At 45.9% G+C, this 19622-nt stretch overlaps 1 protein-coding gene across 3 annotated transcripts in view; it reads left to right on the top strand.

Annotated features, from left to right (window-relative positions):
- The window catches only part of snx13 (sorting nexin 13), a 42606-nt gene that overhangs the window by 16482 nt on the left and 6502 nt on the right, over positions 1-19622 (top strand). For 2 of the 3 annotated variants that reach the window (XM_048229417.1, XM_048229420.1), the window contains exons 5-23: positions 77-198; positions 1624-1745; positions 2417-2521; positions 3070-3158; positions 4257-4340; positions 4541-4679; positions 4896-4984; positions 5146-5245; positions 7198-7391; positions 7739-7843; positions 8058-8190; positions 9773-9810; positions 10061-10130; positions 11220-11395; positions 11861-11968; positions 13196-13306; positions 16119-16280; positions 18265-18336; positions 19297-19442. In XM_048229417.1, the coding sequence (XP_048085374.1) occupies positions 77-198; positions 1624-1745; positions 2417-2521; positions 3070-3158; positions 4257-4340; positions 4541-4679; positions 4896-4984; positions 5146-5245; positions 7198-7391; positions 7739-7843; positions 8058-8190; positions 9773-9810; positions 10061-10130; positions 11220-11395; positions 11861-11968; positions 13196-13306; positions 16119-16280; positions 18265-18336; positions 19297-19442 (2165 nt within the window). The remainder of the gene's footprint in view (positions 1-76; positions 199-1623; positions 1746-2416; positions 2522-3069; positions 3159-4256; positions 4341-4540; positions 4680-4895; positions 4985-5145; positions 5246-7197; positions 7392-7738; positions 7844-8057; positions 8191-9772; positions 9811-10060; positions 10131-11219; positions 11396-11860; positions 11969-13195; positions 13307-16118; positions 16281-18264; positions 18337-19296; positions 19443-19622) is intronic. The other variant, XM_048229418.1, reaches the window with a different exon arrangement.

The raw sequence follows: 19622 nt of genomic DNA on the forward strand, positions 1-19622 counted from the left end.
AAAGTGGTTTAGGGTTGTTGTCGGTGTCAGTTGTGAAGTTGACACTCTTCTTCCCTCTATTCTCACCTGTCCTCAGGTGATCCAGTTTGCCCTGCGGGACTACATCCAGTACTGGTACTACACTCTGAGCGAGGACGAGTCCTTCCTGCTGGAGATCCGACAGACTGTGCAGAACGCTCTTGTCCAGTTCTCCACGAGGTGGGTGGCCGACTGGCTGGGCAGGACTGGAACACCTTAGAACCATATATAGAACCATATATAGAACTATATATAGAACCGTATATCAGTGCAATGCCGTCAGGCCCTGAGACCTAAACAGATCAGGCCTGGAACACCCATGAATGTTTGTGCTTTGGGGGCACACTTATTTGCACACAGACATTTCCCAGACATGAGCATTCCATGTGGCACACATATATATGTTTATGTACAGGTTAATGTACACATGTACTGTATGTATATGCTTATGTATATGCTTTCTTCATCTATACATGCATTTAACAACATTTAGTTTCTGTGCGTGGTCATCTTCGCACCCGTCTCTCAGTGTTTTGGCAGTGCGTACTGTTGATGCGTTACGCAGCAAAAGTGCTGAGAAAAGTGACAAGTCAGAACACCCGGCAGGGGTTTGGGGGTGGTTTGGATGAAGTTGGGGGGCTGTCCAGAATGCTGTCGCTGGAGGCTCTTGTGGTCTTGGTCATCACTTGAGTCGCTCCTGTCTCTCTCCATGACAGTGTGAAGAGAAGTCACGCAAGGTCTTCCTCACAGGCTGGTTCCTAAAAAAGCCGTATCCCACATCTCTGGGGAGATTGCGTAACACGCTCCCTTAGCACATGTCTACTGTAACAGCTGCACATTTACAGTGCTGCTTCCAAAACAGATGCGTCGCGAGTGTGGAGCGACTCTTTCCTTTTTAACGCTAATCCGTTCCCTCTGCGGTGACACAATCTTGGCCCTGATTTTGACCCCACAGGCCATGACGAGTCCAAAAGCATGCAGGCATGCGGTTCACCTTCTGACCCCAGGAGGGGTCCAACAGACATTACAGCAGTTTAGTGTCTGTCGCCTTAGTCCAAACACACCTCCTGCCAGGTCTTTCCTAGGCCTGGGAGAAACATGCAACCCTACATTGTGTATGACTGATTATGTTACAAACACACACACACACACACTCTCCCTCTCCTTCTCCCTGTGTAAGGGTGGGCAAGTCGTTTTTTAAGATATGTAAACGTAGTGTGCTAAATGAGTAGTGGTCTGTATGTTTTTAGTGTGAGGCAGTAACACTTGTGGGTGGTATTGTTTTGTAGTATTTTAAACACTTAAATACTAGTTTAAAGAAGGAGTGTTGAGCCTCTCTCTCTCTCTCTCTCTCTCTCCCTCTCCCTTTCTTTCTCTCTCTCTCTTTCGCTCTCTCTCTCTCTCTCTCTCTCTCTCTCTCCCTCTCTCTCTCCTCTCTCTCTCTCTCTCCCTCTCCCTTTCTCTCCCCCCCTCTCTCTCTCCCTCTCCCTTTCTCTCTCTCCCCCTCCCTGTCTCTCTCTCTCTCTCTCTCTCTCTCTCTCTCTCTCTCTCTCTCTCTCTCTCTCCCCCTCTCCTTCTCCCTTTCTCTCCCTCCCCTCCGTGCAGGTCTAAGGAGGTGGACTGGCAGCCTTACTTTACTACACGGCTAGTGGATGACTTTGCCACACACCTGCGCGTCTTCAGGAAAGCCCAGGAGAGGCTCAGTGACAGGGACGACCCCAAACAACGTAAGACAGCAATGCCTTACTACTGCTGGTCCAGTGGTCACGTCAGTGGTCACATGAATTAACATGTTTACATTGTTCAATGTATATTAATAGGATAATGCTTTACATATTTTGACATGATGGATGATTGATTGAATGAATGAGAAATGGATTTCAGGTGAATGAATGAATGAATGAATGAGAATCTCTCAGTGGAAGCACACAGCTACTGGGATACTAATTTGCACTATCCAATGTTATACAAACCCTTTGAGTTGAATCAAGTTCACAGGTTGATGAGGAGTGTAGTTTTTAGAAACAGATGGTGGTGGTGATTGGAAGTGGTGATGATGATGATGATGATGATGATGATGATTATAAAGAGAAGTGTGATGCTGGGAGAAGGATGATTATCATGAAGTTAGGTGATGAGGATGAGGAGGAGGATGATGTTGATGAATGTGATGATGATGACCATGATGGTGGTGGTGGTGGTGATGATGAGGATGGTGCTGGAGGAACGATGAATGTGATGATGAAGATGCGTGTGGTGGTAGAAGAATGATGATGATGAGGATGGTGCTGGAAGGAGGAGACAGATGATGATGATGAGGATGATGATTGTGACGATGAGTCTGATTCTGATGACTGTGTGGTGATGGTGTGCTGCCTCTTGCGTCTCCCTGCTGCAGGAGAGTCCTCTGAGGAGCTGCTGGAGTCCTTCTTCGAAGCAGAAGTGGAGATGGAGAGGAAGATCTGTCGGGACGTGGTGTGCACCTCCCCCAAAGACGAAGAAGGTGTGTGTGTGTGAGCGCATGTCTATTTGTGTGTGAGAGAGAGACTCCTCAGGACCCCACCACAGTGCTTGTCCCCAGTCGAGAGCCAGGCTTTGCGCGCCACACTCTTATTGCAGCCTCTCCGTAACGAAGCCATGAGCAGCCATTGCTGCTGTGCAGGTGGCACTGTACGTAGCAGAGGCTCTTCTGAACGCTAGCTGGTAGTAGCCTTATCTGGCAGCGCCGCTGGAGAATTACTCCTCCAATACTGTATGTGTCCCTGCTGTGCTTTGATCATGAGAATATGGATGTGTGCGGGATGTGACGGGTCAAAGTCAGCGGCCCTTGAGAAAAGCACGCCTCATTTCCCCCTCCGTTGGGTGTCGGGGTGGAGGGAGAAAAAAAACACACAGATCTGTACACTTGTGTCTTCCCCCTAGGGGTTGCTTAGAAGCTGTCGTCACACACACAAGTGAAACATCTTCCTTGGGGCTAATGTTTCTGTGTGTGTGTGTGTGTGTGTGTGTGTGTGTGTGTGTGTGTGTGTGTGTGTGTGTGTTGATATCTAGGCTTCCTCAGAGACCTGTGCGAGGTGCTGCTGTATCTGTTACTACCTCCGGGAGACTTCCACAACAAGAACATGCGATACTTCCTCAGGGTGAGTCGTGGGCCTCCCCGCTGGGCTGGCTGCTGGCCGCAGGGACTGAACCCACACACACGCGACACTCACATGCACACATACGCACACTCACATGCACACATACGCACACATACACACATGCACACATGAACACATACACACACGCACACATGCACACACACACACACACGCACACACATGCATACACACACACTCACATGCACACTCACATGCACACTCACATGCACACTCACATGCACACATACACACACGCACACACACACACACACACACACTCACATGCACACATGCGTGCACGCACACACATGCGCACACACACACCAACAGACACGCACCTGCACACACACACACCAACACACACACACACACACCAACACACACACCAACACACACACACACACACACACACACACACACACCCGCCCCTGGCCGCAGGGACTGAACCAACGCCGCTCCACAGTATTACATCACTCCCCCGGGACAAGGCAGAGGCTTTCTGTAGATTTAAACGCTTTGTTTATTTGTCAACTTCAAGGAGCTACTATCAAATAGGAAATGAAAGAGATGCATCCTTTTGATATGGTGTCAAAGAACAGCAATGAGGTGCTTTTTGGATATAATTAACCAATACAGTTGTTATCTGAGTTATATTGTAATTTATGATAATGTATTATATTTGTTATGTGAGTCATTCAATTGTTTTTTGTTGTTTGTTTTTTTTCTAGTGCAACAGAAAGAACATATGAAGAGTTTCGTTCCGAAACGCTATATCCTCCATTTTCATGAATTTCATGAATATTTTTTTTACGTTTTGTTTTCCAAGTAATTTCAGTGGAACTGTGATTTTGGGTATTGTTATTTTTATTATTATATCTTTACTCAATCAAAACAACACATTTGCAATTGTATTGATATTACCTGAAATACACAATTATACATGACTTTTTAATGTTTTTATGGAGATATAGCGTTTCGGGACCAAACTCTTCGTATTGTGCCATTAGCACAAAAGCAATAGCATGTTAATTCACTGTTAAATAGAGTGATGTGATGACTGTATTTACATGTGTTGTGTTGTGTTGTCTGTCCCAACAGGAAGTGCTAGCCAGAGGCGTTCTCCTTCCCCTAATAAACCAGCTCAGCGACCCGGATTATCTCAATCAGTTAGTCATATGGATGGTGCGTGCAAACATCTGCTTGTACTGTTCTAATCTCCTACTTCTGTGCCACTCTGTCATTCACTGTGTGTGTGTGTGTGTGTGGGGGGGGTGTTCCTCAGTTATCTTGATCCATCTAAAGTTTGTCTCATTTTGACATGTCTGCTTGATATGGCAATGAGTGATGGCAAAATGATGTAATGTGTGTGTGTGTGTGTTTAGATCCGGGACTCAAGCTGTAACTACGAGGCCTTCATGACCATCCTGAAGCTGACCGACAAGACCATAGAGCTGGAGGCGGTCAAGGACAAAGTCCTGGAGGAGCTGCAGTATCTACGCTCTCTAGATACTGCTGGAGATGGTACACACACACACACACACACACACACACACACACACACACACACACACACACACACACACACACACACACACACACACACACACACACACACAACTTAAGAAATTATTCCCATTTGTAAAACATTTTGATTTATAAATGTGTATGAGATGTTTTGTATAAGTAAACTTGCCTTGCTTTACATTTTGTCAAATTCCTTATTGTCTTCTTTCACAGACATAAACATGATCAAGAATCAAATCAACAGTTTACTGTTTGTAAAGAAAGTCTGTGAAACAAGGATACAGAGGTTGCAATCAGGGAAGGTAGGAAACCCAAAGCCATCCATCCACCCATCCACCCATCCATTCATTCAATCTAGCTAGCTGTAAACCATCATCCTTCCCCACAGGGCAGACAGTGTGAGATGTTTCATGCTACAGTATGTTTTTGCATGGGGCTCAAGAGTTCACTTGTGTCTCCACAGGAAGTGGATGCGATGAAGCTGGCAGCGAACTTTGGGAAGCTGTGCATCATTCCCCTGGAGCACATCCTGGTGCACAACATCGCCCTGCAGTTCTTCATGGGTGAGTTCCTCACAGCGCTCCTGATCGCCGCCGCTGTCTGCCGTAATAATGAGCTTTATTTGTGTAGCACCGGCGTTCATACACACAATGCAGCTCAAAGTGCTTTTACATTTGGAACACGCAACACAGCGCAGTTTGGAACACGCAACACAACGCAGTTTGGAACACGCAACACAACGCAGTTTGGAACACGTAACACAACTCAGTTTGGAACACGTAACACAACGCAGTTTGGAACACGTAACACAACGCAGTTTGGAACACGTAAGTCAAAGTCAAAGTCAAAGTCTGCTTTATTGTCAATTTCTTCACATGCCAAGACATACAAAGAGATCGAAATTACGTTTCTCACTATCCCACGGTGAAGACAAGACATATTTTACCAATTAAGTCCACAGACAAACATAACATTCAAGTAAACAATAAAAAGTAAACACAACGCAGTTTGGAACACGTAACACAACGCAGTTTGGAACACGTAACACAACGCAGTTTGGAACACGTAACACAACGCAGTTTGGAACACGTAACACAACGCAGTTTGGAACACGTAACACAACGCGCCCAGTTTGGAACCGCGTAACACAACGCAGTTTGGAACCGCGCCACGGAACACAACGCTGTTTGGAACCGCCAACCGCGGAACACAACGGCTGTTTGGAACCGCGAACCACGGAACACAACGCTGTTTGGAACACGCAACACGGAACACAACGCTGTTTGGAACACGTAACACAACGCAGTTTGGAACACGTAACACAGCGCAGTTTGGAACACGTAACACAGCGCAGTTTGGAACACGTAACACAGCGCAGTTTGGAACACGTAACACAGCGCAGTTTGGAACACGTAACACAGCGCAGTTTGGAACACGTAACACAACGCAGTTTGGAACACGTAACACAACGCAGTTTGGAACACGTGGGCCTGGTTAGAGTCTGCTGTGAATCTGGACCACTGTTTGCGGTGGTAGCTATCTGCACTGGTGGTTATAGATTAGTGGCTAAGGAGCTGGGCTAGCATGCAGTAGTCTGAAAAGTTGTGGGTTCAATACCCAGCTTCCACTGTTGTGCCCTTAAGCTAGACAATTAACCCCGAATTGCTCTGGGGAGAACTGCCCTTGTGATATGATTGACATATGTAAGTCGCTTTGGATAAAAGTGTTTGCTAAATGAATATATGTACATGTTTGAGCCACTGCCATCTTGAAAACTACTCAGCACACATAAGCCTCGGATGACTCCTCGTCTGTCTTGTATATTCTTTCTCTATTCTTTTATATTTCTCCATCTTTTTCTTTCATTGCTCTCTTGCTGCTGCAAATTTGTTCTTTTATGTTGTCTTTCGTTGTCTTGCTCTGCACCTCTGTGTCTGCCTGACTTTCTCTCTCTCTCTCCTTATCCTCCACTTTCTTTCCCTCTGACTCTCTTCCTTCTCTCTCTCACACTCTAACTTTCTTTCTCTCTCTCCTCTCCTCCTCGCTCTCTCTATCTCCTCTCTTTCCTTCTCCCTCTCCTCCTCTCTCCCTTTTTTTCTCACTCCCTCTCCTCTCTTTCCCTCTCTCTCTCTCTCTCTCTCTCTCTCTCCTTCTCCTCTTTCTCTCTCTCTCTCTCTCTCCCCCCCACACCTTGCCCTTCTTCTCTTCCTCATTACCCCTCCACTCTCTCTCTATCTCCTCTCTTTCCCTCTCCCTCTCTCCCTTCTCCCTCTCCTCCACTCTCTCTCTCTCTCTCTCTCTCCTCCCCCTCTCTCCTTCTCCCTCTCTCCCTTCTCCCTCTCCTCCACTCTCTCTCTCTCTCTCTCTCTCTCTCCTCTCTCCCTTCTCCCTCTCCTCCACTCTCTCTCTCTCCCTCTCCTCCTCTCTCTCTCTCCTCTCCTCTCTCCCTCCCCTACACCCGCTTCTCCTCTTTCTCATGATCTCTCTGTCTCTGTCCGTCTCTGTCCGTGTCCAGACTACATGCAGCAGATGGGTGGCCAGGCGGACCTGTTCTTCTGGCTGACGGTGGAGGGCTACCGGGTGACTGCACAGCAGCAGCTGGAGGTCATGCTGAGCTGGCAGAAGGACGGTGTGAAGCAGGGCAGCCAGACCAAAGGCCTGCTCAAGGCCGCCGCGCTGGGCGTCTACGAGCAGTACCTCTCCGATAAGGTCAGTCCGTGCTCTCAGCGCACGCGCACACACACACACGGACCACGCACCACGCACACGGAAACCACCTTCTTCCCTCTGCTGGCCAGTTATACTGCAACATTTTGCTCTGTGTTCTGTTACCAAGTTCAAAAAATTGTCAAATGAATTTTAGTCCCCCCTTTTAGTCCTCTCATCAGTATGTAATTTTTCCCACATTTCTCTTTCTCTCTCTCTCTTTCTTTCTTTCTTTCTTTCTTTCTTTCTTTCTTTCTTTCTTTCTTTCTTTCTTTCTTTCTTTCTTTCTTTCTTTCTTTCTTTCTTTCTTTCTTTCTTTCTTTCTTTCTTTCTTTCTCTCTCTCTCTCAGGCATCTCCCAGAGTACAGGTGGATGAAGCTTCAATTCTCAAGCTGGCTGAGAAACTCAATACAGAGGATCCCACGCCAGAGATATTTGATGATATTCAGAGAAAGGTGTGTGTGTGTGTGTGTATGTGCATGTTTTAAGGTTGTTTCATGTCTTTTCTTTTTTGCTGATGACAAATTCTTCACCAAAATTCTTCTTGAATTTTTTTTTAAGCCTGTTGCTCCAAAGAAATAAAAACCATAGCCAACATCTCTTATTCACGGTCATGTACATGACATGCATCTCTTCCTGTTGTGTCTCCTGCTTTACTGTGGACGACAGGTGTATGACATGATGCTGCGAGACGAGCGCTTCTACCCGTCGTTCAGGCAGCACCCTCTGTACGTGCGCATGCTGGCCGAGCTGGACATGCTGAAGGAGCCCAGCTATCGGGGCTCTGACGACGGGGACGGAGGTGAGCACAGGGGGCCTGGTCCAGCGCTCTGGAGGTCCACAATCCACATTGACAAGCAGTGAAATGAGATACTTAGGCCCTGGGTCCACCAGTCGTGTTTTTTGTGCTGACAGCGCCCTCAACCTCATTCAGAGTGCTTTGGTCAAGTGTTTATTGTTGCTAGGTTACCAAAAAGAGAAGTGACATTGACGAGGCCAGCGCTGTTCTGAAAGCTGAACAGAACAGAACAGCACTTATCATGTCATCACATCACCAGAAGTATTAGTTTTACCGAAAATATTTGGCATTGTTTTTAAACTATAGAAATACACACCTATAAAGTATTTTCATACAAGATACTAAGCCACTTTCTTCAAGCGAATAAAATACAAATGACAAAATACTATTTTGTATTTGAAATGCATATTTAAATACATGTCTTATAAATACTGGCCATCCCTGGTCAGGCCCATATTTAGGGGAAGGGACTAGTGAAGTGAAGTCATAAAGGCTAGACTAGTTTGACTGCACTTCACAAGGATACAAGGAAGTTTGTCACATGCAAATAGTTACTGGATGTAAGAAATGCAGTGAAATTATGTCTGGTGTCAGCCTATTTGTGCATTTATGGGGTGGTGGGGGGGGGTAGAAGAGGGGTTTAGTAGATTAAGTGGCAAGGGCTGCACAAGAAAGGTGGGGGAGGAGCACCCGAGAGCAACAGGGGCAAGGAAGAACTCCCTTACCAAGGAAGAAACCTTGGGCAGATCCACGGCTCAAGGGGCTAACCCAACTGCCAGGGGTCTTGGTGTGTGTGTTGGGGGGATGACAGGGGAGATGGGATAGTGTGCTGTGTATGTGGGGAGAGGGCAGTGTGCAATATGTGTGTTGGAGAAGCTTCCTCATGAGACAATGTGCTGTGTATTGGGGGGCAGTGTGCTCTAAGTATGTTGGAGAAGCTTCCTGATGAAATAATGTGCTGTGTATGTAGGAGAGAGGGGGGCAGTGTACTGCAAGTATGGGGAAGGGACTTACTATTGCAAGCAGAGTACTGTATGTATGATGTATGTGAGGGATGACAGTGCAGATGTGTGTGTGGGCGGGAGGGGAGTGGAGCAGGTACTGTGTGTGTGTGTGGGGGTAGCTGGGGGCAGTGTGCTGTAAGTATGTAGAGGATATGTGTTGGAGAAGATCCTGAAGACAATGTGCTGTGTATGTAGGGAGGGGAGGGGGGGGCAGTGTGCAGCAAGTATGTAGAGGAGGCTTACTGTAGCAAGCTGTGTGCTGTATGTATGTTTGGTAACACCCAGCATTTAAATTAGGGCCTGTCTCCATTTGCGTTCGTAAGTCCAATCTGACACTCTCTGGACACACTGGAGTGTCACACTGCGAATAAACACACGATAATTCCGAAATTACAGACGGTTTCAGCTGGTTATCTCTATTGTAGTGAGAAGAGGCTGTGTGGGTTGCCATGGTTATCTCCATTGTAGTGAGAAGAGGCTGTGTGGGTTGCCATGGTTATCTCCATTGTAGTGAGAAGAGGCTGTGTGGGTTGCCATGATGTATCTGACTGTTTCCTGTTTCTCTCTTTCTCTCCCTGAAGAGTCCTTCAATGGTTCTCCGACTGGGAGCATAAATCTGGTACGACCTGTGATCTTACTTGTTTTTAGTCTTGTTGCCAACTTCTCTGTTGACTCAACCCACCAATGACCACAATCAAAGCCGTTACCCTGTTTTCATTGGCTGTCAAGTGTGTCGCTTAAGTACACAGATGCCTGGGTCAGACTTGGGGACGCGTCCCATCTGTCAGAATGACGGAGACCCATTTGGCCGATGGGGTGACGCACTCAAATGTTTGTTTTTTTATAACCGTGTACTGTTTGTTTTGCAGTCGTTGGACGATCTGACCAATGCCAGCGCCGAGGAGGTCCTGTTGCTCCACGCCTACATCTCGGACACCGGTATGTGCTCAGATACTTTGGTGACGGCTTGCTGTGGAAGTCGCCCAAAGTATTTGCTGGTCTTGGCAATGACTTGTGCTCCTATGTGGATGATTTTCTGTCTCATTTGGGCCATGCGTTTAGATGGATTGAGATGCATCACACTTGTTTGTCAAGCGACCTTGGGTATCCTGAAAGGCGCTATATAAATTTAAGCTATTATTATTATTATTATTATTATTATTATTATTATGACTTACTTGTTCTTACTTGTCCTACGTTTCAGTTACATGCTTTAAGTTGTAGCTTAAAGTATGCAAATTTGTTTGTGTGTGTGTCTGTGCATATAAGTGTGTGTGTGTGTGTTTCCACTCAGTTGTGTACATATATGTCTCCATAAGGCCTTTCTCTCTCGCTGCATGCTTGTCGCCTCACCAGGCCTCGCCACCACTTTTCATGTTTTCACAACTTTTTCTTTTGAGCACTGTCATTCCATCACCTTTACCATTTCTTATTTTCTGCCTTCTCTCCTCCTCTTCCTCCCTTCTCCCTCCACCTGTTTTGCTTGCCCCCGCATCTCACCTGCTTGCCATGCGGTCCTTGGTCATTACCTAACCCCAACCTAAACCCTACATCTCACCTGCTTGCCGTGCGGTCCTTGGTCATTACCTAACCCCAACCTAAACCCTACATCTCACCTGCTTGCCATGGTCGTCCTTGGTCATTACCTTAAACCCTACATCTCTCCTGCTTGCCATGCGGTCCTTGGTCATTACCTAACCCCAACCTAAACCCTACATCTCACCTGCTTGCCATGCGGTCCTTGGTCATTACCTAACCCCAACCTAAACCCTACATCTCTCTCCCTCTGCCCTTCCCATATCCCATCATACCTAAACCTAACCATCTCATCATGCTTATTTCTGTCACTCAACCCTGCTCTTCTCTCCATCTTGCCACTCTATGCTTCCCTTTCTTTCTATCACCTGGCTTTGTCTCTCTCCCTCTCTCTCTCTCTGTCCTGCATCCCTCCATCTCTCTACCCATCCTTGTGTGTCCTCCTCCTCCTCCTCCTCCTCCTCCTCCTCCGTGTCTGCTTGTGCTGGGTAGCTGACGCTTTTCTAAACCACCTTCCCGTGGCAGGCGTGTGCAACGACCACGGCAAGACCTACGCACTCTACGCCATCACCGTCTTCCGCAAGAACGCCGACGGCAGCGAGGACACCTGGAAGACCTACCGTCGCTACAGCGACTTCCATGACTTCCACATGCGAATCACAGAACAGGTGACTAGCGTGTCTCTTTTTGCCACCCCTCTTGTCCGCCACACAAGACTTTGCCCCTGACGAGTGGGGAGGGTAAACAAGGACTGTTGTGAATAGTTAACAATTCTTTTTTTCTTTTGTTTTGTTTAACTTGTTTGTGTTTCTTTTAGTTTTATGTGAATTTGTTCATAGACAGAGTTAAACTTATTTAAAGTTAGTTAGTTAGTTAGTTAGCTAAGTTAGTGAATGTTAGTCAAAGTTTTGTTGTCCAAGTGTATTGGCCATTTATAGGTTAGAAGATAATATCATACAGTTGCTGCAAACTAAATATGTGAAAAAGGATAATAGAAAGTCATCCTCTCCATTAAAGGAGGCTAATAATTGCTTTCAGGTTATTAAAGGAGGCTAATAATTTATTTTCCCCCTCTGATTGTCCATGTCAGTACCAGCCATCTTGTCTAACATGCTAACTCCACTTGTCTGCAGTTTGAGAACCTCACAACCATCCTGAGGCTGCCAGGAAAGAAGACCTTCAACAACATGGACAGAGACTTCCTAGAGAAGAGGAAGAAAGACCTCAATGCGTATCTACAGGTAAACGAACACACTGAAGATCTTAGGACTCCAAGGGGACCTGTGGACATGTATGAAACATGAAAAGCTCTGTGGGCTTCTTGCATCTCTCCCCAGACTCACAGCTTTGTCTGGTCTCTTAACCCTGGTGGACAAGCAAACACCCCCCTCTTCTACCCCCCCACACACTATTTGTCTCCTGTGTGCATTCCCTTCAGTCAGTGCCTTTGCCTGTACACATTTCTGACAGGCTGATAGTTGCAGTTATTGGTTGGGAATAATTATCTATCTATAAATTACAGGAAGGTCTGTCTGTCTGTCATTTGCATATCTCTCAAACTGTTCGTCCTTTTGATTCAAACTTTTGCACGTCGTGAACAGAGCGCTTCATTTACCCGCACGGTGTAGCCTCACTGTAAGGCGGGGATCACATTAGCCAGCAGCAAGCGACAGAGGCAAACGTAACGCAACGCTCAGACCATAATAAGTTTGGTCTCGTTCCTAAGCAACACAAACGGTTTGTCAATTGAATATGCTTGCGTTGCGCTTTGAAAGTTGAATCAACTTCAACGCTCAGCTTGCTCAACGCTAGCGTTACGCCAGCATTGCCACCGCTCCACTGCCGAACCATAGAGAACAATAGGAAACCTGCCGCTTGCCGCTGGCTAATGTGATCCCCGCCTAAGTGTATGCTTCTCCGCCTCAGAGGTTTTAGCCATATTTAGGCAAGGTGAAGGTGAGTGGGATTTATTTAGGAGATGCTTTTATCCAAAGTGACACAAAGCACGCTAATGCCACCATTGCACCATATTTACAGCCTTTATATGTGTATGGTTAAGGGGAGTTTCACGACATAACTTAAAATGCTCTCAATTAGTCATTGTCCCTGTGTTTAATTCTAGTGTTTTGTCTAGAATTATTTCCACTTAGGCAAAGCAAGTTTATTTACATTGTGCATTTCATATGCAGGGGTCAATGTGCTTTCCTTAAACTAAAGCAAACACTTAAACTGATAACAGCAGTTGTTGTGGAATAGGATAAATGGGCAGCTCCAAACCTAAATTCATACCTCCCCCTCTCTCTGTCTTTCTTTCTTTCTTTCTCTCTCTCTCTCTCTCTCTCTCTCTCTCTCTCTCTCTCTCTCTCTCTCTCTCTCTCTCTCTCTCTCTCTCTCTCTCTCTCTCTCTCTCTCTCTCTCTCTCTCTCTCTCTCTCTCTCTCTCTCTCTCTCTCTCTCTCTCTCTCACAGCTGCTACTCAATCCAGAGATGGTGAAAGCCTGCCCCACCCTCACCCCCTACATCTACGACTTCCTGGAGAACAAAGCCTACAGCAAAGGCAAAGGCGACTTTGCACGCAAGGTGAGTTACCAGCAGCCTCCACCACAATCTGTTGTGCTGTGTCATCCACCTCAATAACCATCAAGTACAAAGATGTGTATACTGTTATATCAGGGGGGGTATTCCAGAAAGCGGGTTTACTGGCTTAACTGAGTATGTTAACCCGGAGTAAGCTGTAAACCTGGGATTTCAGTTCCAAAATGATTGGACTATATAAGTCACTCTGGTAACATAGGCTCTGAACTTAACCTGGTAGGGGGTAGGTTATGTTCGGGTTATGTTCGGGTTATGTTCGGGTATTTAAGCGCACGTTCAGCCAGACCGCTGTTTTGACACTTGTCACACAATGGCGTTTCCTTTTGAGGAATGTCCGATTGACATATCATAGAAGCACAAATCATCCATGCTATTTCACCGTGAGAGGGTGATAAGGCACGATATCCGTTCTTTTCCAAAAAAGGTTTTCCGAGAGCGCTACCGTTTTTCAGCGGTTCTATAGGCTACTGGAAAAACATTCTCCATCCCTACATTTCTAACATTACGCATCGTGGATCAATTAGACTAGAATAGAATAAAATAAGTCTTTAATGTAGCCTACACCATGATGGACATTTCTGAGTCTTTGACTCACCAGACATACAAGACAGATGGACATACAGACATCTCGGACACATTGAAGATAGAATTAATAAATACGTTTAAATAGGCATAGCAAAGCGGCTCAGTCAGGTATGTGTGTTGTCAATTAGTTTGGTTAGGAATGCTAATGGCATTTGGGATAAACGATAACGATAATCTTTTAAATAGGCTACACTTTTTGCCCCTCTCAAAACTATGTGCATCGGTGATCGCTCTCCGACTGGGAGTTTTTGTACAGTGCTGGAGACGCAGAGCATATCGGCAAAGCATCTGTCTGTCTGTGGGTAAATTTTTGCCGTGCACTAAAGCGGTTCCTGAGCAACTTCATTAGTTTTTCTGGACACACACCCGCAAGGATCATTAAAGTGTAGTTTCACCAACTGGCAGGTCAGCATAATTTATTTTAAGTTTTCCCAATTTGCACCGAAAATATCTGCTGGTGAGCTTTCAATTAATGGCAGATTAATTAACGGGATGCAAGTGCCCATTAAAGAGTCATTCATAAACAATGCTGATTATGCTAATAGGCTCCACAGCATACATGTCCAAGAAGCTCTAATGGATAGGCCATAGGCCACTTCTATTTTTGGATGCTCTCTTAATGGTGTTGGTGTTTTTAAAGCACATTTCTATTTTAATAGTTGCCAGATCGAGAGTGATGCGTCAAATCTTATCACAAACGTGGAGGCGAAATGGCCAGGGTCAGTACACCATGTCAGGATGTACTAGGAATCTAATTTGAGCAACACATTTCAATAGGGTGCGTTAGGCCTATACATTATTGCTATATTATCAGATCCACTACAGGCTAATTAATGTGTAGGCAATAACTTTTGCAAAATGTGCAATTACAGGAAAACTTGATGGGTAGCCTATTGGGGGATGGAGGATACCTATGCCTTCCGACACTCATCACCCCGTAGCTTACTCCGATTCCGATGCTGGGGCGCAAAAAAGGTTTAACTTGGCCCACAGCAGAACCTGCAAAATATAAATGACATTTGGGATTCTCTAGGAGTCCATGACCCACTCAGTCTGTGACAAGGTAGGCTAGTTTAAGAAAGCATCATTCAAAGCAGTCAATACGTGATGTCCACTGAATTATTTAATATATTGTGCTTTTGACATTAGGCTATCCTAAACTTAAACATTTACACGGTCATTTAGGCCAAGCCAGGTCTCGTTCCTTGGTAGACGCTCAAATATTGCTCTTTTTTTTATTACAGCTCTCTCCTCCTCGTAAGCCTCGAGGAGAACTTGCTACTCCGCCTCTGAAAAATACGGTGTTCTTTGTTTTCGCCGTGTTCGCTCATAGTTACGACTCTCAATAGATGATGTCTTTATAAGTTCGCCGTGAACGTGCACAACTCTAGGTTCACTAACACGGGGTTGATTGAACTAACTGGTAACTGGTGTTTTGGGACCGACAGCTCGGTTTCAGTCACCACGGGTTCAGACAACCCAGAGGTTAAAGGTTTATCTCAGTGTTTGTTCAACCTCCTTTCTGGAATACCCCCCAGGTCTGTTTTAAGCTAACTAATTGGATAGGAGAAAGCTAATGAACGTCTGGAGGCAATCCTAGGTGGAGGTTAGTCAGGAATAGGGGAGACACATTACCGCAGACCAACAAACTTTGGGTCTCAATGGTGTTTTAAGCCCCCACCGTCGACTTCAAGGCAGCGCTGCGACCGTCTACTTCAAGGCACCTAATCTTAACCCTAACCCTAACCCTAACCCTTGCCTAACCCTAGTGCCTTCCATGCAGCGCTGCCTTGAAGATGACCTTGGGGGCTTAAAAAACCAAGTAGCAACTTTGGGTGCTTTGACAAGCGCTATATAAATGTGATGTTGTTGTGGTTGTGGTCTATTGCAGTTGTCTCAGTTTCTTCCATTCAGGCTTCCTGATTTTTCCTTTTGAATAAAGCACGGCGCACCTTGCACAGTTGTGTGCGCCCTGCCTGCCACTGTTAATCAGGTTGAGTGCTGAGCCTACTCGGCCGCCTGCAGCATCATAGTGCTTTGCGAGAGCTTGGCCATAAGAGTCAAGTGGATTATGCAGTGATATAACTCTCCCTAAGGGAATTGACCTGTCAGCAACAGGGACTGGCCTTCTTTGTTTGTTAAGTGATGACATTATGTGTGGTCATCATCACTGGGTTCATTTTGTGTATGTTTTTGCTTCCCCCTGGACCAGATGGACACCTTTGTGAACCCCTTGCGGAGCTCCATGCGTAACGTGTCCAACGCCGTCAAGTCCTTCCCCGACAGCCTGGCGGAGGGCATGAACAAGGTGTCCGACAACATGGGCCGCATGTCTGAGAGACTGGGCCAGGACTTCAAGCAGTCCATATTCAAGGTAACATAATAATAATAATAATAATAATAATAATAATAATAATACAATATTATATAATTAATAATAATAAAGAAAATGTAACAACAACAACAAAGCAGTAGGTAAACAAACTGAATGGGTGTTTCAAAGTATGATGAAGTGACAGTCAACCAGACACCTGCATTAAATGCATCATGACTACTTTCCTTGTTCCTAGTTTCCTTGTTCTACCAGCTTTCCTGGTAAATCTGGCGTTCCCACATTGTACTCGAGCAATGCCGTCTGCCTACTTCTTGAATCTTGCCTGGTGAAATGCCCCCATGGCATGCAGTTCAGATCAGGTGCCCTCACCTGGGACCGTTTAGGGTGGAGTCTGGGCTCTTGGCATTGATGGCAGCAGGTGCCCTCACCTGGGGCCGTTTAGGGTGGAGTCAGGCACACCGGTCAGCCACAAATGGACACCTAATCACAGTAATCTGGCCTTCCCGGTTTAGACTTTGTGTACACACACACACACACACACACACTGGGGATGCACGATATATCGGCGGCCGATATATTATTGGCCGATAAGTGAAAAAATGAAAATATTATTATCGGTCTGATAACCGAATTCTGGCCGATAATTTGCGCCGATATTTTTTAAAGTCCTAATTTAGGCCTACGTAAGGTCCGTCTGGCTACACTGAGCTACTTCAGCTTGGTTGGCTATACTTTTTCCTCAATATAATGTGAGCGGTGTGAATGTATTTCACCACTCTAACAAAATCTGTGGATATGCATTCATTTGGGAATCTGTGCATCTCAAAATCCTCTCGTGAATGATCCGCCATTTAACCTTACCAGAGCGGAGCTCAGCCTTATCTAGAGTCGCCTTGTGCTGATGTGTTTGCACTTTACTGCGCTTGGTCGGGAAACAAATAAACAAACTTCGTTAGTGGGACGAAAGTACATAAGTAGGCCTAGTTCTAAGTTGTGTTTTAATATTATATTTGCATTACTTTAGCTTGGGTTTTGTATTATTACCTAGAAATATGCTAACCATTCCTGCTTCACTTCCAGACAGGTCATCATAATAAGTTATTAAAACCTTCGGGGCTAACCCCCTTTCATTTCTGCTGCAGCAGGTTGATTAGCATAACAGAGTAGACGGACATAAGATACAGTCTGAGGAGTTGCAGCTTTATTCAGTTACCCACAGTTGAAACTAAACCTAAGTTTCCCTCACAAACTCTGATTTGGTCGCTATACTGTAGCTTATTCCCAGCTGAGCCATTTATGAGCGTTTAGTCCTAAATGAAAACGATTCAAACTCTCTAGCCACTCACTTTCAAATTCACTGGCGCCAGGTTCACTTAAAGGAGCCACACATACTGTAGGGCTAGGCTACTGTTATGTTGACTGCTGTACTGTTGAGGACTATTATGAGTTCTGTCCATCATTTGGTGGTAGGTAAAATTACTGCAATAAAATTATGCTTATTAAATGCTTTCCCCAAAACACTTTTCAAGAGTAATATTATCGGTTATCGTATCGGTATCGGCCACAACAAACCAATAAATATCGGTTATCGTTATCGGCCCTAAAACTCCATATCGGTGCATCTCTAACACACACACACATATATACATACACACACACACGTACATACATACATACATACACACACACACACACACACACACACACACACACACACACACTATTCATGATGTGTTTGCTTTTTCGAAGAACTTTTTGAACACACACACTATTCACACACTTACACATTCACACACACACACATATACACTCAGAGTCAGGAAACCGTGCTCTTAATGAGCATTTCAGTTGACTTGAGTCCACAGGTCTTCACTGATATCTGGATGGTGGCTGCCTGGCAGGTGGCCTTGTGCTTTGTTAATAATTACTCTGGTGAGAACATGTTGTTGTGTTCATGGCCCAGGCAGCGTGATCACTGTGCTGCAGGCGGGGCTTGATGTCCTCTCTGCTCTCTCCCCCGCAGGTCCCCCCTCTGATCCCGAAGTCCGACATCGGGCCCGAACACTGCCGAGTCTCAGCCCAGCTGGACGACAATGTGAGTACCCCAATTTAACAGTCGTGCGTGCGTGCATGTTCTGTGTCCCATCCACACAGTGAGAGGAGCTGTCACAGACAGAGTTTCTATCTGACAACGGTGTTGTGGAAAACGGCAGATTCTGTGCCGTCTGTTTTGAAGCGCTGCAGATGCTCAGGCTGGCATGTTTCAAAGCACGGCTGTGTCGTAGGACAGGGGTGGGGTTCGGACATGCAGAACTGACCCTCCAACAGGGCCACAAGCAAACACAGTCACATTTACATGTATTTATTTATATTAGCAGACGCTTCTATGCAAAGCGACTTACATGTCAACTGTATTACAAGGACCATTGTCCCTGGAGCAACTTGGCCTTGATCAAGGGCACAACGGTGGAAGCCGGGAATTGAACCCACAACCTTTCAAACTACTACACCAAACAGTACTAAACACAAGCTACTCTAATCCACAGTGATGGCTCTCTGACTTTACAAGACAAAGACCAACACGGGGGCGGTGGCAATGTCGTGGCTAAGAAGCTGGGTTAGTGCAGTCGCCTGAGAAGTCATGGGTTCGATTCTATGCTGGTTGCTAGGGTAATTAAGATGGTGTTTGATTCCTGGCTGTCATCGTTGTGCCCTTGAGAGTGGCTCCCATGGAAACTGTGTCTGTAATTGATTGACATCTGTGAATCGCTTTTGATTGAAAATGCTGTCAGCCAAATAAATAAAAGTGAATAAATAACACAGGGCTTCATGACCTCTTCCCTGACCTCCCTTGACCTCCACTTCATGTATCTGGATCTGTATGTGTCTGTGTGGTCAAGTTTTTGCATCACTTCCTCTGTGATGTTTTTGTAATTCACTCTGCCCTTAGGGTTTGTGAAGTGTTCCCCTGACCGTTCTCCTCACGGCTGCAGTTGGCAGACATGTGGCAGATAGGGCTTGACCCTTGACTCATGCCCTTTGACCCCCTATGCAGGTTGATGACAACATCCCGCTACGGGTGATGCTGCTCCTGATGGACGAGATCTTCGACCTGAAGGAGAGGAACCAGTGGCTGAGGAGGAACATCAAGAACCTGCTGCAGCAGCTCATACGCGCCACATATGGAGACACCATCAACAGGTCAGACACACGCACGCACGCACACACACACACACACACCCGAGAGAGAGAGAGAGAGAGAGACAGACACACACACACACACAACTTATGGAGACACCATCAACAGGACACACACACACACACACACCCAACCTAGAGAGAGAGAGACACACACACACACACACAACCTATGAAGACACC

This window comes from Alosa alosa, chromosome 20, assembly GCF_017589495.1.
Source record: "Alosa alosa isolate M-15738 ecotype Scorff River chromosome 20, AALO_Geno_1.1, whole genome shotgun sequence".
Lineage (NCBI taxonomy): Eukaryota > Metazoa > Chordata > Actinopteri > Clupeiformes > Clupeidae > Alosa > Alosa alosa.